General features: G+C 42.1%; 1 protein-coding gene across 1 annotated transcript in view; it reads right to left on the reverse strand.

Annotated features, from left to right (window-relative positions):
• LOC108800068 (eukaryotic peptide chain release factor GTP-binding subunit ERF3A) overlaps nt 1-23,215 on the reverse strand; it is a 219,248-nt gene that overhangs the window by 5,775 nt on the left and 190,258 nt on the right. Inside the window, exons 17-18 of the mRNA XM_018572010.1 lie at nt 7,823-7,912; nt 7,533-7,701 (exon numbers count right to left, since the gene is read on the reverse strand). Of these exons, the coding sequence (XP_018427512.1) occupies nt 7,533-7,701; nt 7,823-7,912 (259 nt within the window). The remainder of the gene's footprint in view (nt 1-7,532; nt 7,702-7,822; nt 7,913-23,215) is intronic.

The raw sequence follows: 23,215 nt of genomic DNA on the forward strand, positions 1-23,215 counted from the left end.
CGGAGTAATGTTAGCTTCTTCTCTTTCAATATAGAGCAGTACATCTGTGAATTCATGAACCCATCAATGAAATGCAGCCCCCCGATACCAGCAGCACTCATGCAGCCCTACAGAAGGACACTGCCACCACCATGTTCCACTGTAGGCACCATGCATTTTTCTTTGTACTATTTGTTTTTGCAACATGGTCCAGAATGAATTTGCTGGGAAAAATATTGTGTGTGCAAACAAATCTTGGTTGCAAACAAAGGCTCGCATTTGTGGGAGTATTTTGTAGTACAGCGTCCCACAGAAAATGTTGATTCTGAAAGGAAAGTAAAGGTTAACAATTCAATGCAACATGCTGTTCACTATAAGTGATCTGTTATATATCAAAAAAATGTTTAAAAGATAAAAAAAAAAAAATTGTACAAGTCTCACAACAAATCTAAAACCAACTGACCTACATAACTTTAATGTCACTAATTAAAAAAAAAAAGTAATAAGCATTTTTATTTATTACTTTACCACTCCCTCAGCGTCACTCGCTCCTCCCCAGCTGTCACAATAAAGTTGGGAGATTTGAATGCTTGGCGTCCAAGAAAACATTAGACGCTGAGCATTTCTAACCTGCTAACTTTTAACGAAGAGGTAAGTAGAGATCTGGATGGAGGGAGGCCGGTGGATGTGGTATACTTGGAGTTTGCTAAAGCATTTGATACAGTACCACATAAAACGTTTACTATACAAGCTGGGGTCTATGTGCATAGACGAATTAATGTGCACATGGATAGAAAACTGGCTACAGGAACGGGTACAAAGAGTATCGATAAATGGCACCTTCTCGGATTGGGCTAGGGTCATGAGTGGCGTGCCGCAGGGGTCTGTGCTGGGCCCCATGCTGTTTAACCTATTCATTAACGATATTGGGGAGGGGGTAAACAGCCATGTTTCAGTGTTTGCTGATGATACCAAAATCGGGAGGGGAATAGTCACTGAATCAGACGCTATAACATTACAGGAGGACCTGGATAAAATAGGGAGTGGGCAACTACATGGCAGATGAGGTTTAATGTAGATAAATGTAGAGTTGTGCACTTTGGGGTTAAAAACAAGAAAACGGATTACACACTAATGGGAGTTCCTCTGGGAAGTCCGAAAGGTAAACAGATCTGGGGGTCATTGTAGACCACAGGCTGAATAATAGCTCGCAGTGTCAGGCTGCGGTAAACAAAGCAAGTAGGGTCCTGTCCTGTATTAAGAGGGGAATGTTTTGTAGGGACAAGGCCGTAATTGTGCCACTTTATAGATCACTGGTTCGGACTCCTCTAGAGTGCGCGGTCCAGTTTTGGGCACCAGTGAACAGAGGGGATGTTCTTGAACTGGAAAGAGTCCAGAGGAGGGCAACCAAACTCATGAAGGGGATGGAGGACCTGAGCTATGAGAACAGGCTCCTAAAATTAAACATGTTCTCCTTGGAAGTGAGATTAAGGGGGGACATGATTTTCATGTATAAAATGTTTACCGGGGATAGTAACATTAGCAACAAACTTTTTACAATTAACTCCATGACAAGGACGAGAGGCCACCACTTAAAATTGGTGGAGAAAAAATTTCAGCACAAGGGGCGAAGGGGTTTCTTCTCAATTAGATCAGTCAAGCTCTGGAACTCGCTGCCACATACTGTGATTTCGGCTGAGTGTTGAATCGTTCAAGAGGCGATTGGACGATTTCCTCAGGGACCGTAATATACAGGGGTACATGTACTCTAAAAGATTGAGAACACACAGGGACCTATACATACCACACACAAATAGGACCGTACACACATACACAAATAGGTTGGACTTGATGGACATATGTCTTTATTCAACATCAAATACTATGTAACTATGCAATTTCCTCCGCCGGCTACCCACTGTTCATCCTGTTCGGTACTGACCGCTCTGCTCCGTATCCTCCTCTCCGACGCGGCAGCTGACTGTCTGGATTACAGGTTATGATGCCTGATGTTCGTTGATGCAGTCCTCTCCAGACACGCCAGTCTCCTAGGCAAGTCTCTCCTGCAGCACTTCAATACCTACCTAATCCCTGGATTGGAACTCTGCACCTCTTAAAGATATGGTACACTTCAACTAGAGATTGATCCAGTTTGCGCTTACTAGCATTCCAATGGATCCACTTGCACATCAGAGTCCTTATAACCGTCACAACCAGGAGGTTCACACAGAGGTGGCAGTGCACAAATCGCAAGTATTAGTTACTTACTTTTCATGAACAGAGCTAAATTACTTCCTGCTTATTGACAGTGCAGTCTGGTAATTGCTGTTGCAGGATTTATGCTGCCATGTCTGTATGACTTAATACAGCTGAATAGACTTTCATTTATTTTTCTTTGAATTATCCTGAACTGAATTAAGTTGCCTTCAACCAGTTATTATTGAAAATCACCTTTAATTTACAGCTGTGATCCATTAAGACACTGAGTTTTTTCTACTAGTGTTACATTGTTTAGCATTACACAGCATGAAAACCAGTATAAGATCTTATCGGAAAAAGAGATCAAATGAAGTAAGAATGGGGAGAGTGTGGCAATGTAAAGAAAAGGAAATAAGTATTTTAGATTTAAAGCATGGTCATATAGGGGGAGGAAGGGAAGAAAAGGAACATGGTGAGTCTGTTTCACTCACAATAATGTCAATTTCATGTTTATATTAGGCAGGATCACATTTAAAACTTCAAATGCATCTCTGTGTCTCCAAATTATCTCAGGGCTTTAGTGTTTACAATCACCACTGTTCCACCTTTATAAGCATTTCTGATCACCGTGGTAGAGTTTCCCTTTAAATACTATAAGGCTTTGCTTTCGCTTAATTTTACGTTTCCTAATACCGTATTAATTGGGAGACCTACTATCATAGCTTCTGCTAAGAACACAAAAAAATCTTATTCTGGAAAATATCCATCTCATCTCCACGGTCATGGATCAGATAAAAATCAGATCTAATCCTGGATTCAATACCCATGTGTAGTGGATGCTCCAATTTGTTAGTGAATTGCAAAACAAAAAAATCAAACATGAACTTGCCATTATTTTAAGTCAGACACACAGATTCACCCTCAACACCACCCTCCATCTTCTCTCCCCCCCCCCCCCTAATGTGTTCATGTTTTGAATCCAAAATACTTTTTATTTTACCTTTCTATTCCCTTTTTCTTCCCACTACCCCCCCGCCCCTTTTTTCTTTACATCGCCTCAGTCTCCCCATTCACTCACTATTATTAATTTGCTTTAGTAATAATCATCTTTCCTGTTTATTAACCCCTTCGTGACGGGAGACGTACACTGTACGTCCAGCCACAAAGGGACCAAATGACTCGTCACGTACACTGTACGTGACGAGTTATTTGCTGCACTAGAAGGCTGCTAACCGCTGAGAATCAGCGGTTACCTTTCAGTAATAGATGTCTAACTATCTAGAGATCCATTACTGAAAGGGTTAACCTTTTTCAGACACCCGATACCTTAATATCGGGTGTCTGAGAGTCACAGCAAAGCGGACACACATGTCGGCTTTTGCCGGCATTCTGACAGCTCGTATAGATCGAGAGATATCTCTCTCAAGCTATACTGGCTTTTTTTTTTTTTATCTTTTGACTTTCAAGAATAGATACAAAATGTTATGTATTAGACACATAATGTATCTATTCTTGAAAGTAGAATGTTTAAGTTTTCTGAAACATTCACTGACAGCTGAATCCTGAACTGCTGCAGGATCAGTGTCACTAACTTATTATCGGCTGTTCTGAAGTTTGAAGCAGCCTGATAATAAAAAAAATGTATTAATTTATCAAGCAGTAATAGTGAGATTAATTCACAATGACTGCCTGATATAATTAAATAAATAAAATTTGTCAGTATAAAAAAAGTGAAAAGTGTAAAAAAATTAAAAATAAGGGACAAATAAATGAATGTATGTATTGCATTTTTTTTTAGCTGTGCTGGTTTTGTTAAAAAAAAATACTACAAATCAAAACTGAAAAATTTTTTTTTTTTACGTTTTTTCCTCTTTTTTTAATTTGTATTTGTCCTAAGTGAGGCGTTAGACACACATATGTGATATAAATATATAGCCCTATCTGTCCTCTAAAAAACAATATATAATATGTGTGGGTGCACTTTGTAAGAAAGTATATTACTGACGTGGAAGAATCGCACAGCAAAAATGTCAAAAGTGTGTCAGTCATTTACGAACAGAAACCAAAAACAAGTTCAGTCATGAAGGGGTTAAAAGGTTATTGCAAAATTTTATGATGGTTATCATTACTAGTGTTTTAATTGAGTGACATTAAAGTTATGTAGGTCAGTTGCATTTACATTGTGAGACTTGGACACACGTGCTTAGTCATACAGTTTATTTTACACATTTTTGTTTTGTTTTATATTTAATAACTAAAAATATAATTTTATAGTGAACAGCATGTTGCATTGAACTGTGCACTGTGGCAGTTGGTGTGATATTGTATCATGTGTAAGAACTGATGTTGTTTTCCCTTTAACATTGTAAGGAGCTTGTCAATTTACAACTGTGCGTATAGGTATGTCTAGCTCTCTCTCATAAAATCTCCATATCCATGCTGGAATGCATACTGTGAAGTCTCCCTGTGTTCTGGGGCAGGAGGGGGTGTGCCGGTGCATTGAAGTCAATGGCACAGAAGCCACGCCCCCTGCGCGATCGCCCACACCAGAAGCTCTATTTTTTATGATTGCACTGGACCAGAATGTGGGATTTGCAGTGCCATGCTTCACGTTATCTGGTAAAGGCAGGAGGCCTGGCTAAGGTGCCATTGGCTTGAATGCACCGCCACACCCCCTCCCACCCCAGAACACAGGGAGCCTTTACAGTATGCGATTCAGTGAGTTCCACCAGTTAGCTGCTGAAACCACTGGAAGTGGTGAGCCTATTACTACAGTGAAAAAGATCCATGGGGGGAGGATGATGTATACCTGTGTGCTACAATAGATTCTTCTTTGAAATAAAACCAATGAAAATGGCATGGAAAAAAATGATGGGACACTTGGTTAAATATTTTTTTTACACAACCTTTAAATTAAATTCAAACTGTTCCATATGCAAGCAGTGCACGTGGCAATGCACAGGTGAACCTATACAGTCTCTTGTTCCCACTAAACTGCAGTGCAGATGTGGACCAACCACACATTTCTACTTGAAGTGCATTTTCATGCAGCAAAATACATTAGTTTTTTGAAAGTGTGAATGGGCTTCTAAGAGGCAATCACTGCAAAAAAAGAAACAATTTCTGTAGTGCTCAGTGAGATTCTGCACCTCCCACAAGGTAGTTTGGCTCACTCTTCTTGACTAAACTGCTCCAGCAGTCTAAGGTTTGAAGGGTGCCTTCTCCATACTGCATGTTGCAGTGCTTTCTATTGATGCTCAATAGGATTTCGATCAGGCTCAAAAAAGGCCACTTCAGAATAGTCCAATGTCGTCTTCTTAGCCATTCTCAGTTGCTTTTAGCTGTGTGTTATGGGTCATTATCGTGTTGGAGAACAATCTGCTACTGAGACAGAACTTTGACACTGGGCAGTACATTTCGCTTCAGAATTCCTTTATCGTCTTGGGATTACATTGTGCCTTGCACAGATTCAAGGCACCCCATGCCAAACGCATCAAAATAACGCCGAAACATAACCGAACCTCATCCATGTATTAAAGTAATACTTTTGAAAGCTTAATTTGTTTACCTGTAAAAACTAAAAAAATGATGCAACTTGCCAACAGGCTACAGTTTTGTCTCATTAGTACATGGGAAATTCTGCCAGAAGCATTGTGGCTCATCAATATGCATTTTAGCAAATTGCAGTCTTGTTTTACATTTTTCTTTTTTTTTAATGTGGTAATCTCCAGGGTCTTCTTTATTTTAAAGTGACACTGCACTTAGAAGTTACATTTTATAAATGCATTCAAGTACCTTAAAGGAGAACTATGAGGTTACAGCTTTTCCCCATAGTTCTCCTTAGGGTAACGGCTTGCCTACTGGAGAAAAAACCTTCAGGGATCTAAGAGATTCTTCATCCGATTCAGATCCGGGGGTGTCCAACCTAGATATTTTCAAAAGAAATAAAGGAAGGTGGAGTACATCTTTTGAGAACTCTATGTTCAGGGTAAGATAGGGACTGAACAAAGTATCAAACAAATCCTTCCATAGCAAAGTATCCAAGTGTAAGGGAGGAGCACTCGAGCTCCCTAAATGTGCCTCAGATGAGGGTCCCAAGACAGGCAACTCTAAGACTGGTCGGCAAAATCTATGGAGTGCATCACCCCTAGTGTCATCAAACTTACCATGCAATGTAGCACATGCTGAGTGCAGGGCTCTGCAAGATTAGGTTGACCTATAGGGAATGACTAGGATTCTTTTTGGTTTAAGATATGATGGCCAAAGACATGAAATGACCGTAGAGATCAGGTGCATCCCAGAATCAGGGGGAACACCAGCTACTTGTGATAACACTACACTTGCTCACTAGCAGTGGTGAGCTACCCACCTAGGTGTGCACACCCTCTAACCAGTAGTACCAGGGCAGACAGGCTGTGGTTTACCTCACTACAAGGTCTAGTTGCCCACTGTGCAGTGTTAATTTAGTCGACTAAAATGTTGTCATAGTTTTCATTATCTGCATGTTTTCACTGATCAAAACTAAATAAAATCTAAGTTGATAGGACTAAAACTATGACTGGAGATTTAGTTGACAAAATTAAACTAAAACTAAAAGAATTCAGATGACTAAAATAAGAATGTTAGTTTTAGTTGCATTTTAGTTTCACCAGTAGAGAAAATTGCAATGTATTTTTGTCATAGTTTTAGTCCTATTAACTTAGATTTTATTTAGTCTCTCTCATGTAGAGAAAAAAAAAAGATAGTGACAGTAACTCAGAATAGCATTACTGGCCTAACATGGCTTAACTTGGGACATTGGCTCTGCCCAGTTTATGTTGGCTCCAAAATCTTCCTAGGAAGTAAATACAAGCAGAAAAGGGCAAGGTGCGATGAAGCAAAGTGATGGTTGCGGTGCCACAAGAATGTGGCCTAGCTAGGTCTGCTGCAATGCTGTCATTGGTACTCCAATGCCTTTAAAGTATAGACCTGCCAATCATGGAGACAAGCAGGGCTGATACAGTGAATCCTTATTTACCCAACAAGGAGAAATGTATTCACAGGTTGAAATAGAGACTACAAGCATTTAAGTATGCAGTCTGTCTTTAAGTCAGCTGCGTGTTAGAACATAGCTTCAGAGAATATTTCATCAGCAGTTGTGGCCACCAGATGGAACCGTCCCCCTTAGTTGCTTTTTCATTGCACCTAGTGTCCTACTCCTGCAGATGGAACCAAGACACACAGGTTATGATTGTTAAATCGCTCAAAAGGCAGTCCCCTCAAATAAATGATAGAAAAGATAGAATTTACCCTTTGCTGAGTCAAACTAGAATCTGTGTTTTATTGCCAGTTGCGGTATAATTATGATTACGCACCTTCATCTCGCAAGGTGAATCGACCCATCTGAGGGAAATCTTTGAATGTTTCAAGGCAGATAGTGCCTGCTGTCCGTAAGCGGGCAATGCATACTTGGTCTTGTTTTACAAAACGGGGCCGTGTCTTACTCTTTTCTCCTGTTTTTTTGTCTACCAAGCAAATTAAGGCCTAAATTAGACAAGGACAAAAAGGTTAGAAGTCAACGATTATGGAAATTATTGACAATCTCACAATATATTGAGATTAAACAAACCATCTTTAAATAAACACAAAAGTCAGGTAATCTTACTGTTATCTCAACTTCTTCAATACATGTGTGAATATGTAGCACGGCATTGTATCCAGGACAGATAATTGATTTGTGCTCAATTATCACAATCTGTGTAACACAAGAAAAAAATGAAACTGGTTATAGAACAGGTTTCTGCAACATAAGAAAAGCTATATAAATGGGAAAAATAATTCAAAAATCCCATTCGTATTTCCAACCAATTATTTTTTTTAAAGTGCATCTGGGGAAAGATTAAAACCTTTGTCAGATTGCCAACCCCTCAGTTGCTGATTGAGTTTATGCTGGGAAGATACACTGCATGTTCTGATAAACATGTCTTAATGACGATCATCACCATGATAGAAAGTGAGAGAAAATGCAAAAGTTTGAGTTGTTACTGGAACAGAAATATGAAGGATTTTTTTTCTAAAATGGAATGTTCCTTTTAGGGATGCACCGATACAGATACTAGTATCGGTACCGAGTATTTGGGCGAGTACTCTTACCTCGCCCAAATGCTCCAATACCTTTCCCGATACTGCAAATTCCGGTCAGAGGGAGATTTCCTCTGACCAGCAGTGCCGCTAGGGAACATGGAGACGGGAAGCTGGCTCCATGCTGTTTGGCCGGCTTGATGCCGATTGGCCGGAAAGCCAGGTTCCCAGCCAGTGTCGAGTCGGGTAAACAAATCTGTTAATATGGCGCAGTAGCAGGCTGAGGGCCGATCACGTGGGCGCTGTACACACAGGAGATGCGGGCAGATCCGGGAGAGCGGTGTTTGCCCAGCTGGCTGAGGGACTGGAACGGTAATGACTGCTGCTAAGGATCTATGTGAGGGGAATGAGGTGTCTGCATATTGTCAGATCTGTTTGGCCGGCCCCTATGCCGATTGGCTGGAAAGCCGGCTGGCTTCCTGATTGCCCGGGAAACCAGCTCTATACTACTGGAAGTACAGGTATCGGTACTCTGTATCAGCGAGTACCGAAATATAAATATCGGTACTCGTACTCTATACCGATATCGGTGCATCCCTAGTTCCTTTCTTTGGATAGATCTCCTCTCATTTTGTTTTATCTGGAGGTTAAAACAACTAAAAATATAGCTAAAGGGACACCGAAAGCAAAGAATTGGGTTTCAATAATTTCTTAATGTAAAACTAAAAAATGTTTGGCTTTAGATATTATCACTAGTGCTTACAAAACAGAAATTTCAGCATTAACAGCACTGTGCTGTTCCTCTTTGCTGTGCACCTGTTCTTAGACCTAACTTAAAAGCCTTCATTACTTGTCTTGTGAACAATTTTAGTTTGGAACATTCTAAAATTGTTCCAAATTAAAATTGTATTTCCCTCCTATGACCTATAACTCCCAAAATAAACTGAAATTCCAGACATATGATATACCCTATAAATCAGGACAAATAAAAATGAATTATGAATGACTTTGTTAGCTGTAATCTAATGTATCTAATGTATCTCTTATGTATTTATGTTTTGCATTTTGTTACGCTAATTTATCCCTCAAAATGTTTAGCACGGTTTAAAGAAACTGATGATTATATAACCATGCCAAAAGAAATAGAACATCTGCAGTAAAAAGACAAACAAATAAGGGGGGAAAAAAGCATAAAAAATGCATAAGAGATGCATTAGATTGCAGAAACAATAAAGTATATAAATGGCAGAACAGGGAAGAAAAAAAAATGCAAATGGAGGATTAAAAAGATGGAGATTACAGAGGAGGAAACTGAAGAAAGGAGTGAGACTAAATACCATTGGAAACCAATACAAAAAAAGAGAAAGAGGGAAAAAGCAGGGATAGGAGAAAAGGTAACTACATGTAGAACAAATTATCAGATTAATGAAAAGAATAGAAAGGGAGGAATTTGCGATCCCAACTACTCAAGAGGTATCACCCACTTCTAGAGCAGAGACTGTTGTGGAAATTTTATTAGAATGTGTTTTTAGTATATTGTATATGTGAATATTGTCATCATGTCTCTGTGTCAGGTTTGCTGGGCTATGCTCTATGGAGCGTAGACGGGATTAATCAGCACTGAGTGTAAACCATTAGAGTGGATATCTTCCTGTGGCTGGGGAGAAGCGACCGCTGTGCACGGAGATCTCCGCCTGTGAATGTTTCATGTGCTATGTGCTGGGCTGTTGGCCGCGGGAGATTAATGTGCATTGCAGAGCGGTGTCCTCTTTGCAAGTGTATGGACGCCCGCGAGGGCCGCTGTGTAATGCGCAGATTTTTTCGCTTGGCTGAGATTTGCTTCAGGGACACGGTATGAGGGAACATACGGTCGTGACTTTTTGGTGCATCTGATCAACGCACTGGAAATAATATGGCGTTGTCCCTGCAGATAAACTCACATTTACAGGAATCGCAGTATAATCCTATTAGGCATTGCTCACTGAGCAATGCTGGATAGAATATGCGCCAGTGGTAACGGCAGAAGTATATGCGCGGGTCTGGTTGGAGCGGCGTCCACGGTCAACATGCTGATTCCTTTGTGTAGTGTTTTGGCGGGAACTCCGTTGCACATGGTTTAACTAGTGTGCACGGAGTTCACATGCACTAGCAGCTAAGAGCTGTGCACATTGGGCTACACATGCACAAGCATATACTCCCCTTTCTATTGTCTATTCAAGTGTATAAATGTGTCTCATTGGCTGACTGTGTTATGTTAATGTATTGAGGAATCGATTGGCTGTTGGGGCCATCACTTCCTGCTGTTATCCATGTGTGTGCTATAAATAAACGGATCTCACTCCACTAGGGAGGACTTGTTCTGAGCATCCAACGTGAGAACAGCCTGTGTCTGTTTTACTTGGGACCGATGAGCGTGCTCGATCATATTATGAGCTGAGCACTGTGCTGTTTAACGCAGCGGATTTCTATGCGCAGGAGCGTATATTAATTTCCAGAACAAGGACGGGGAGAAGGATGGGCAAACATCCCAAAAGGAAGAATTTTTTAGGGTTCATAGAAGGAGGGGATGTAGAGGAGGTAAAAGAGTACAGAGTAAGAAGAAGACGGGAGTAAGTGGTTAAGGAATTTTTAACCTCAGTTCAGTTAACAAAGACACTAAAGTCCTCGACTTATGTTTGAAGTTTGCACCTATTAAAAATCTCAATATGTTCCCAATATACATAGACCAACAAATTTGTAAGAAAGATGAATAAAAAAAAAAGTAAATTATGCTACCCTACCAGGATCCACAAGAGCAAGTCGAGCAGTAAATGTAGAAAAATTAAATCATACCACATTAAAAAATAACTGTGTTTAACCCACAGAGTAATTTGAACCATCACACTGAAGTCTTTAAAAACATGGTTGAAGCAGAAATTGGAAAACTTAAGGTACACCATAAATAAAACAGGGATTTAATTAATCAGGGGTTTGGAATGCAAGAATATAGTGATTTGACTTGGCTTACAAGGGAGGGGGAGTGGTTATCCTAGACTAGCAGTACTACAAGGACGAAATGGCTAAAATATTAGGTGATGAAGCAACATATAAAAAAAAATGACACAACTAATACATTTAAAAAGAATTTAGAAAGATTAATAAAAGACGGCTGGAAAAAAGGAATACTAAAAAAATATAAATATCTAGTTCGATTTACAAGTAGGATTCCTGTCATATACTTGGTGCCCAAGATCCACAAAAATGATAAGACCGTCTGGGAGGCCGATTAGCGGAATAGATGCTCTACTATCAAGAACAGGGGAATATAGATTATTTTCTACAGCCCTTAATTGCCAGCACCACGGCGTACTTAAAAGACAGTAGTGAGGTCATTAAACCCCTATCAGAGATACATTATGGAAATTATATATTTGCAATGATGGATGTTGAATCATTATACAACAATATAGACCAGGATAAAGGGTTGGAAGCTGCAGAAAGGGGACTAAATTAATATAGCAACTTGGAACAAGAACAAATTAAATGTATTGCTCAATGCACAAAATATGCAAGGAGTAAAAACTATTTTTGGTATGGGGTACTATCTCCAACAGAAGAATGTTGCCAGGGGGGCAAAGTTTGCCCCCAGTATAGCAAACTTATTTATGTCCAAGTGGGAAGAGGTAGCCATATTTGTAAAGCAATGGAAGGGACTATCCCTATGGCGTAGATTTATAGACTACATTATACTTTTATGGCAAGGGGACTTCGCATCCCTTACAGCTTGTTGGGCGACCATAGATAATAATAGATGTGGAATAAAATTCACTAAAAATTACAGTGAACAAGAAATCCAATTTTTAGACCCATCTGGTTTTGTGAATGAGGGAAAGATATGTACTAAAATTGACCAAAATAGCTAGATACCCACAAATAGTTGTCACCACCCTAACTGGATCACTGGTATCCCAAAGGGGCCAATTTACTAGAATTAGGATTTGTACATTGAAAAGTGATTATGAAGAACAGTCATCTCAAATGATAAAAAAAAATTTGGAGAAAGAATATAACCAAAAGGGATGTAGAAAAAAAATAGTAGCTAAATAGGTGAGAAAGAAAGTTTCCTCAAGCCAAAAAATAGGAAGGCCAAGGATTTTGTCATTTCATTTACAACCGATTATTCTGTTCAGTATTATTATACAGGATTTATATAGCGCCAACAGTTTGCGCAGCGCTTTACAATATAGGGCAGACATTACAATCACAATACAATTCAAGACAAGATGGTAAGAAGCGCCCTGCCTCTGAGGGCTTACAATCTAAAAGGGAGGGGGAACACTGACACTGGTGAACAGTGTCAAAAGCAGCAGAAAGCTCTAATAGCAAAAGTAGGGAATAGTGGCCTTTGTTTTTAGCAGTGAGTAGGTCATTAGTATAAGGAATTGGAAAAAAAGCTATGGGCAAACATTGGCATAATTCAAAGACAGACAAAATACTTGGACCCTTATTGCCAGAAAAACCAATTATTATGTAAAGAAAAGCACCCACATTAGTGCATAACGTAGTAAACCCCCAAAGAAACCCATTACCTTTTTTTAAGGTATAGGTTTGCTGGCTGAAGCCAACTAAGCAGAGGAGGAAAATAATTTTTTTTTTTGGATCTAACTAATAAGTTTGATATAAAAGAATTTTTCTCCGGCTACACAACGCATGTAACAAACCTACTGGAATTTCCTTGTGGATGGCAAAATGTGGGTAGGACCACAAGGCAACTCAGGGTAAGGATTCAATAGCATATTAGAAATTGTTTTAATAAACAGTGTATCCAAACATTTTGAGTTGTACCACAACAAGTACCCTAGAGGTTTAACATTTTGTGGGTTTGACAAAGTAATAAAACACTGGAGGTAGCAATCTAAAAAGAAATATATCGCAGAAGGAAAAAAGTGGATCTTTTCACTGGAGACGATGCACGCGAAAGGCTTAAACATAGAATTAGATCTTAACTGCTTTTTAAATAATGATTGCAATAAAAAAAGTGTAGATTAATCTAGTTCCACAAAATATACACTACCCCTCATGATGTTTTAATTTGATTCATCACATTTTATAAGGTATGATTTTAATGTGTTTAATGTATACATTAGAAAAAATGCATTTTAAAATAGTTAATTGGTACTGTATATTTAATCTTTATCAATAGAGAGGTGATGAGCCCCACTCTTATCTTAACCTATTGTTCAATGACTGCTAGACAACTATAGACAATTATTTATCAGAGTAATCTATGTATTATATAGTAATGACACCCAGCGGACAATCAGTGGACAATCAGTGGTATAACGCGTTGAGCACTTAAAAGGAGAGAATGTGATGCCTGTGTACGCAGTACCCAGAGAGGTTGTCAAAGTGATGAAACACATAGGTGGGCGGGAGCACACTTTCACCACGAGACAGTAGAGAGACGAGAGTCTGAGTTCACTGGATTTTTTCCAAAATCGCACGATCGTATTTGTATGCAAGTTTAACTTTTAAAAGCATAATTAAACGTTTTAATATACTACACCAGGGGTCAAAATTTCAAGTCCTGAGCTACTATCCAGGCCTTAAAGGAGAACTATGGGGTCAGTGTTTTTCCCCATAGTTCTGCTTAGGGTAACGGGAGGACACAAATTAGCGTCCTCCCGTTACCCTAAGCTCAGTATACCGCGAGCTACAGCTCGCGGAAAAATAATCTTATAAATGACACTGTTACATGTTTTATGCAAAATAAAGTTACAAAAATAAATATTAACAAGAACTTTAACAATATTACCATAAAGCTCCCTGACCCCACATACAAAATAATACACTCTCCCCCTGTTCCATGCCCCCCACACAAAATAAGAATCCCCCTGTTCCCTGCCCCCCCACACAAAAACGGAGAGCCCAGCAGGAGCAACTGCTCCGAGTCAGGTACGCGGTCCTTGACCGCAAGCCTGACTGCATTTCCACTCGTCAAATGCGAGCAGGCGAGTGGAAATTTTGAGCCCTGTACTACACAATGGGGAGTATTTATATGCTTTGTTGAGCATCGGTGGAGGATTATCGTTAGTGAAGGGAGAAAGTACTGGGAGCAGACAGCAATAGCAATTCCTTTCCTTGAATGACAGAGGAGTAAAGTGGTGCAAGTAGTTTGGCTAAACAAGCGCTTTTGGCTCATCTGAAATAAGGTGGCCAATGACAGCTGGTGAGTGCGGATATACCGTGCATTCATAGAGTATTCAGACCCCTTTCCTTTTTTCAATTTTGTTATGTTGCAGCCTGATACTACAGTATACATTTTTTTCCCCTCATTACCTCACAATGACAAAGTGAAAACAGAATTTTAGAAATGTTTGCAAATTTATGAAAAAGGAAAAACTGAAATATTACATTGGCATAAGTATTCGTACCCATTGCAGCAACACTTGAAATTTAGCTCAGGTGCCTCCCATTTCTTTTGATCGTTGCCGAGATGTTTCTACACCTTGATGGAGTCCAACTGTGGTAAATTAAATTGATTGAACATGATTTGGAAAGGCACAAACCTCTAAAGAAAGCCTCACAGCTGGCAATGCATACTGTGTATGAGCAAAAGCCATAAGGTCAAGAGAACTGCCTGCAGAGCTCAGAGACAGCATTATTGCAAGGCACAGATCTAGGGAAGGCTACATAAAAACATTTAAAAAATCTGCTGCACTGAAGGTTCCCAAGAGCACAGTGGCTTCCATAATTCTCAAATGGAAGATTAGCACAACCAGGTCTCTTCCAAGAGCTGGTCACCCGGCCAAACTGAGCAATCGGGGGAGAAGGGCCTTAGTAAGAGGTGACCAAGAACCCGATGGTCACTGACTGAGCTTCAGAGATTCTGTGTGGAGATGGGACAAAGTTCCAGAAGGACAACCATAACTTCAGCCCTCCATGGAAGAGTGGCTGGGAGAAGCCTCTCCTCAGTGCAAAACACATAAAAGCCTGCTTGGAGTTTGCAAAAAAGCACCTGAAGGACTCTGGCTGAAGAACAAGATTCTCTGGCCTGATGAAACCAAAATTGAACTGTTTGATCTCAATTCTAAACATTGTGTCTGCAGGAAACCAGGCACTGCTCATCACCTACCCATTACCATCCCAACAGTGAAGCATGGTGGTGGCAGTATCATGCTGTGGGGGTGTTTTTCAGCAGCAGGGAGAAGGTGACTGGTCGGGGTTGAGGGAAAGCTGAATGGAGCAAAGTACAGAGATATCCTTAATAAAAACCTGTTCCAAAGTGCTCAGGACCTCAGACTGGGCCGAAGGATCCCAAGCACACGGCCAAGACAACACAGGTGTGGGTTTAGGGACAACTCTGTGAATGTCCTAGAGTGGCCCAGCCAGAGCCCTGACTTGAACGCTATTGAACATCTCTGGAGAGACTTGAATATGACTGTGTGATGGTCCCCATCCAACCTGACAGCTTGAGAGGATTTGCAAAGAATGGCAGAACATCCCCCAATCCAGGTGTGCAAAGCTTGTTGTGTCATACCCAAAAAGACTCAAGGCTGTAATTGCTGGCAAAAGGTGCTTCAACACAGTATTGAGTAAAGGGTCTGAATACTTATGTACATGTGATATTAAATTTTTTTATTTTTAATAAATTCAGACATTTCTAAGTGTTGTCACTTAGTTAATTAGAAGAAAAAAATAAACAACTGTAGTATCAGGCTGCAACATAACAAAATTTACAAAAGTGAAGTGGGTCTGAATACTTTGAATGCACTGTATGTCAGTTTAACACGGTGGCGTTTTGTTGAAAGCATGTTTTTTTTTAAAATTCTATAACAGAAGAACACAATGTTTGATATAATATATAGAAGGAAAACTGCACATAAGAGTGAACAGTGGATTTGTTTTAAGGACTTACTATTTTTGCACTTTATATTTTTTGCACAAATGGATATATCACTATTTATTGCATTTTAAATGACGATAAACAGCACTGCGTAGGGATATATAGTAGTGCATAGGTGATTTTATCACTATTTATATTGTTTTGGAATTGTATTTTTGGTTACTATTTGGAAGCGCAGTGCAATATATAATTTAAGCTGTTTGCAGTAGTGCACCAGTCACTGTTTAGTACAGCCGCTTAGACACAGGACTGAACACACCCGTAGCACGGTGGTTTCTTTTGAATTAGCACTGAGGAATACCTGCAGCCCAAAAAGCTACCTGAAGGACCTTACACCCGATGACGACATCAGATGAGGCTGCAACATATATCAGGTAGAAATAAGAGAATGTTTGAAAAGACGACCAGGTGAAAGCCTTGAAAAATTGGGAACATTTGCTTGATGTCGAAAAGTCCAAAAAGCAATCATAGATGTAGTGACCCCTGAGAGGAAAGGGAGAGACCTAATCTTCAGACCATAGGCCTAGATTATGGTTTACCTGAGCTGCCTATGGATGGTAGACCAAGAAGCTGAAACCCTGCAGGGTTTATCCAGGATTTAAAACAGGCAAGGAAGCAGTGGTTGGGAGAATCACAGCACAAATCACATTCAGACAACGGAGAGAATTTTTAGAGATGCTAGTTTCTCAAAACCGGTTTAAAGCCATGCCATTAGTAAAGAAAAAAGAAGTCTTGACTAAAGTAAAATCTTGAAAACAAAAAAAATTGTGTTAGCAAAAATAGGATTTTTTGAACTCACCATAAAATCCTTTTTTCTGTCCTCATTTTAGGACAAAGCCAAATCTTAATTTAACGATAGGATTATATGCCACTTGCAGGAGTAGGATGCTAGGCAGACAAAAAACAAAGCACAGCACTGGGTGTGGCCCCTGCTGGTGGCACCACCCCCCACTTGTTAGAGGTAGCTCAGTAACTAAACAAAGCAGTAAAGAAACAAAGGGCACAGCCAACTCCAGAGGGGAGGGAGCTGTGTCCTTTAAGGAACTCAGAGAAAAGGATTTTACGGTGAGTTTAAAATATCCTATTTTTTCTTACGTTCATTTAAGGACACAGCCGCATCTTTATTTTATCGAAGGGACGTCTCAAAGCAGTGAGTAATGGGGGGTGGGAAACCAAACAGAACAAGAAAAACACCAACTAAACGGCCATCAAAAGCCTTGCAGCCAAAACCCTAATCTGCAGGAGGAACAAAATCCCATATAAAAAAGAAGAAAGGCATGCACCATTCACCAGGTGGCTGCCTAACAAACCTGCAAAACAGAGCCCAAAGATGGGAAACTCCCACAGCTCTAACCACATTCAGGCAAGGAGGGCCAACACACAAGATCTGCCTGAGGAAGATAAAAGGGAGGAGGGACAAAACCCCCAAAGATGTGGAAAAAGACACCACCTAGGGATAAAAGAGGATCACTGTCTGAGAACTACCTTGCCCTTATGCAAGCCAAAACAGAGGCAGGCAAAACAAGCCAAGGCAATAGCGAACCTTGTCGGACCAAGGCGATGGCAAAGGCCAATGCTGGAGATCAGATTAAAAAGGTTAACATATGAACTCATGCTCAAAGGGAGACTGCTGCAAAATGGTACGAACCAAAGAATGGGAGTCAATTGACGCTGAAAACGAGCAAGTCTCGCATGCCCTAGGCATAGAATATACCACAAAGTTGGACAACCCCCTATCCTGCGCCATCTGGCTAGCAATAGCCACACTGTAAAGGGCAGTGACAGCCAGGAGGATTAAAATTCTGTCCTGATCTGGCCGTAGAGGGAGCTGTATGCAACCAGGTGCATCAGGTCCGCATACAGAGGATGATATCATCCAGTGTCACCAGAAGAAATGGAATCCACCAGCCACAGTAGCCACGAAAGAAGCTTCAGGGGAAGAAACACATAAATGAGTCCATACCCGAACCACGCATCACCAAGCGTTCACTGCATCCGCCCAAGGAACCAGAGCCCTGTACACGAACCACTTACCTTTCGATCAAGAAGGGAGTCCAGAAGATCCACAGACAGATCCCCTACCTTTGGTAGTTCTGCATAAACACTCCTGGAAGTATGGCCTATTCCCCATGATCCAGACCCTTACTAAGACGCTTCTGATGCAGCTGGTGACTCCACGTGCCACCCAGATGATGGACATATGTCAGGAGCAAGGAAATGTGTGACCAAACCCCGACAGGATGCCCGCACAGAAGAGCCATCCAACAAAGATCCAAAACAGTGATCGGGAACCGGTTTAGTTTTGGTCACCAATCCACAGAAAGGATGTCCTGGAGCTAGAGAGAGTCCAGAGAAGGGCAACTAAATTAATTAAGGGGCTGGAGGATCAAAGCTATGAGACAAGGTTACTAGATTTAGACTTGTTCACACTTGAAGTGAGATGATTAAGGCCAAATTGGCAGCCAGGTAGGACGGGACCCTGCTCGGAATAGGAGTGTGACGGGCCGCAAGGCACCCCGACTGGATGCGTCAGACACTATGTAGCTTCCGCTCCGCTGGAACCCGAATTCTAGCATCCTCAGCCCAAACCTGCCTAATTATTGTACGGAACCAATTATATTAGGACAGAAAACGAAGCTCCCAAAATAATATTTACCCCAAACATCGGGCAACACCAATGTTGTAGTAAAAACAGGAACTGATTTTATTAAACTGGTTACTGAAAACCAGCACAGTATTTATACAGTTCTGTTGGTCTAAAAACATAATGCAATCAAACGATCAAGCAAACAATCCCATCCCCATGCCTTAATGAAAGAATAGGGAGAGGGAAAACAAATGAGATGGGATTATCTCCGTAGTGTCTAGCATAGGTTAATCTACACCTAGCGTCATCTATGTTAATCCCATCATTAACACAATTAAACAAATGGACAAATAGACTCCATTGAACATGTTACAGTCTAAGTCCAGAAATAACCCCCTTCAGTGCTGCTGGATTCACATCCTATACCTATAATGGGCACAGAGTGACTTAAATGTAATCCCCGGGGAAATATGCTGCATATCCACTCCACACACAAATCTGGAATAATAGTTCCTTCTAACCCCAAAAGGTCTGAGGGGGTCTCCATAGTCAGTAGGAAGGAGGCTAGTCCCCAGGCTCCTCCAAACAGCCCCAGTGGTGGTTGAGCCAATCTACAAAACGGATAGCAGTGCAACTGCACAGACGCACGCAGTTGTGATGCAGTTTCTGGTGTGAACTGACCCTTCGTGAGGTCTGATTCTGACATGCGGTTAGGATCAGTCTCTAAGGTTATTATTAGTTGTTCCTAAGTTTTGGAGAAGCCAAGTTAATTAAATTATAAAGCAGTCATAGTGACTGCTTAATATAATTGACAAAAAAATTTGTAAAAATAAGTACAAAAAAAGTTATATATAAATATATTTTTTATACTATATTATAAAAAAAATAATAAACAAAACTTGTGAAAAAAGTATTTTCTTTAAATTTTTTCCTCATTTTTTTATATTTTATTCGAAGTGAGGTGTAAGGTACACATGTTTGATATAATTATATAGCCCTATCTGTCCTCTAAAATTCAATATATAGTATGTGTGGGTACATTTAGTAAGAAAGTATATTACTGCCGTGGATTCACACAGCAAAAATGTAGTGCGTCATTCAGTCATGAAGGGGTTAAACATAAATACCGGTATTTCGTTAGCGAGCACCATTTTGTTCGGTACTCGCCGATACCGGATACCGCTACCAGAAGTCCCATTAGGGAAGCCTTACACGCCACCCGGCTTCCTGATTAGCAGGGAAGCCAGCTCCATGCTCCCTCCTCACCAGGTGAGGAGGGAGCATGGAGGCGGCTTCCTGGCCAATCGGGAAGCTGGGCAACATATAATGATTTGCTACCCAGCTTCCCGATACTGGAAGTTCTGGTATTTGGAGCATTTGGGCGAGTACAAGGTATTGGTGCATCCCTAGTAACAACCTATGAAGAACAGTGTTCCAATAGCAGTTAGGCTGGGTTCACACCTAGGCGTATTGAATATGCGCGTATTGAATATGCGGTAAAAAAAAACGCGCGAAAAACACACGGCAGTTAGGCTGGGTTCACACCTAGGCGTATTAAATGTGCGGTAAAAAAAACGCGCAAAATACACGCGTTTCCGAGGGCTACTTGGCTGTATCCCAATGGAAACGCCCGACCAAAACGGCCCAAAGAAGTACATGTACTTCTTTGGGCGTAGGGCGGTTTCCCACACGTTCGTACTCACGGAAAACCGCCCAGATGGGAACCATGCACATTGAAAATAATGGCATTTCCCTGTCTGAGCGTTTTTCCGCGAGTACGAGAGCGCGGAAAAACGCCCAGGTGTGAACCCAGCCTTAGGGTATCTCAGTAATGTGCTAAGAGCAAGGGTGTACACTACAGCAATTGCTGTGGCCACATTAAACTCTCTAAGGGCTTGTTCACGCCACGTTGAACACCATTCATGCACGGTTAACTGCTGAAATGCACTGTAACGTGCAATGAGGGAAGAGTCATGCAATGGATCTCAGCTTAGGATGCAAGTTTTAATCACAGTAGCAGTAGGGTGTGACCAGGAGCACGGGGTTATACAATCTAGGTAATTTGCAGCTGACAGGTAAATGATAAGTAACTGGAAGTTAATGTCACTTCTGTTGAAGCATAAATTAGCAATTCATAAGTAGACAAGTAGAATATATACTTGCAGTTCAGGTGAGACACAATGGGAGTATCAGTCTCTTGGATTGTGGAGATGAAGGGTTAACAGCCAGGCACGGTGGTAGTTGCAGCAGCTTGGATTGTGGAGATATGAGGATCTCAGAAGGATGGTTTGTTCCTGTAGGACTGAGAGCAGCTGATAACCTTGGAGCTGGATTACCCTGGAGGTAATCCTGGTAGAGAGAGGGATCAGAGGTTTTACCCTGCAGCTGACTAGAGAGGGTGCACAGGGGAACTGCCAGAGAGAGAGTCCTGTAGGGTTGGTTTGAAGAGGGGATTCCCTCTGGAGCTGAGCAGTTACAACTGCTGTTTGAGTTCGTTGGAGGAGCGAAGGGCACGGTGTTCACTTCATTGGACGAACACCGTGCAATTGAAATCCGTGGCTTAAACTGACTAGGGGGGCGGTGCTGCATGATGTCACCGACGGGGAGGCGGCGCTCCATGCCGAGCGACTAACGTCCCAGATGCAAGTTCCTTACACGCACTATCGCATACTAAACTCCCCGTGTTCTGGGGCGGGGTGCACTGTAGTCAATGGCACTGCAGCCAGACCCCCCCCAGCCGCAATGCGATCACCCGCACTGGAACGTGTTGTACATCAATGCCTGCGTTCCGGTCCAGTGCGATTAGAAAAAATGCTGCATGCACTATTTTTTCTGATCGCACCGGAATGCAGGTGTTCTATCAAAATTTGTGACTGTTAGAATGTGTGACTGGTGACGTGATCACACATTTTAACGTAATCCCGCCCAGTTTTACAGCGGTGGAATGTGTTACCACCCATTAGGTCATGCATTCCAACAGCTTGTTGGACCTCAAACGTCACTCCCATCCGAATGTGTGTGCGATCTCACATTCCACCGCACTCAGAGTCGGATAGAAGTGACATTTCAGGACCGATCAGCTGTTCCAGGGCAGATTGTTTCTCCTGCACATGCGATCTGCCCTGGAACAGCCGACAAAGCGTTAGAATGCTTGGTTGGAATGCTTGACCTAATGGGTGGTCACACATTCCATTGCTGTTAAACTGGGCGGGATTACGTTAAAGTTTGTGACCACGTATCCGGTCACACATTTCTATGTAGTCACACGCTTTGATAGAACACAGGCATTAATGTGCCATGCATTCCATTGCGGGCAATTGCACTGTGGCTGGGGTGTGCGGCTGCGGTGCCATTGACTTCAATGCACCGCCTCGTCGCCTCTTACTCCAGAATGCAGGGAGCTGGCAAGGATGAGATCCAGTGCGTTCCGGCACCGAATCATGCTGGAACGCACTGGGGCTGGTGTGACAAGCACTTAGGCCGGTTTACATGACAATGAAACGCACTCTGGCCGGCTCCCTGCGTTCAGGGGTGTGGCAGTGCATTGAAGTCAATGGCACCGCAGCCACCTGAACGCGTGGGCACATTAGTGCCTGCATTCCGGTCCAGTGCGATCTGCAAAAATGCTGCAAGCACAAAGCACAGTGCTGGCGGTTGCACTGCGGGCGAGGCGTTGAGATTGACTAAAATGCACCGCCACACCACCTCCGGCCCCTGAACGGGGCGGGAGGGGCCGGCAGGCTTGCGTTCCAGTCTTTGTGGTGTGAACCGGCCCTTGGAGTTTAGGCCTCATTCACACCAGACAGTGCGTTCCGGCCCGATTTTGGCCAGAACGCACTGCATCACATTGCGGCCGGCTCACTATGTCGTGGGGCAGGAGGGGGTGTCGCTGTAAGCACTATTTTGTTTTGACCGGACAGCAGGCATAATGTGGCTTCCGATACCGTGCAACCGATCGCATTGCGGCCGTTGGCCATGGTGCCCTTCACGTCAAATGGACCGCCACGCCCCCCTCCTGCCCCACAACATAGTGAGCCGGCCGCAATACGATGCAGTGCGTTCTGGCCAGAATCGGGCCGGAAAGCACTGTGTCTAGTGTGAACGAGGCCTTGTGGTCACAGCAATTAGTTTAGTACACACTCTTGCTCTTGGCACATTACTAGCCATACCTCCTGTACAGAAGGTTTCTCTAGTGATTTAGGCAAATTAGCTGCTCATGTGACATGGAAAGGACCCCCCTCACCTTCCCAGTTGCTGGGAGTGCGACAAGACCTGCAGAAAGGGGGTCCTCTGAGGGATGCTGGCAGAATTGCTTCCATCACTGCTCTGGCTCTGTAACCCCTCTGTTATTGCTCCTCCCTTTGAGCTGGAGACGTGACCCTGTAATTGCTCCACCCCTCCGGCTCTCACAGCTCCATCATTTCTCCACACCACACGATGTCCCTACTCCACGCCCCCCCCCCCCCCCCCCCCCCAGACCCCCGCGCCGCACACCGCCTCCCCCC

This window comes from Nanorana parkeri, unplaced genomic scaffold (assembly GCF_000935625.1).
Source record: "Nanorana parkeri isolate BGI_ZX_2015 unplaced genomic scaffold, ASM93562v1 scaffold1899, whole genome shotgun sequence".
NCBI classification, from domain to species: domain Eukaryota; kingdom Metazoa; phylum Chordata; class Amphibia; order Anura; family Dicroglossidae; genus Nanorana; species Nanorana parkeri.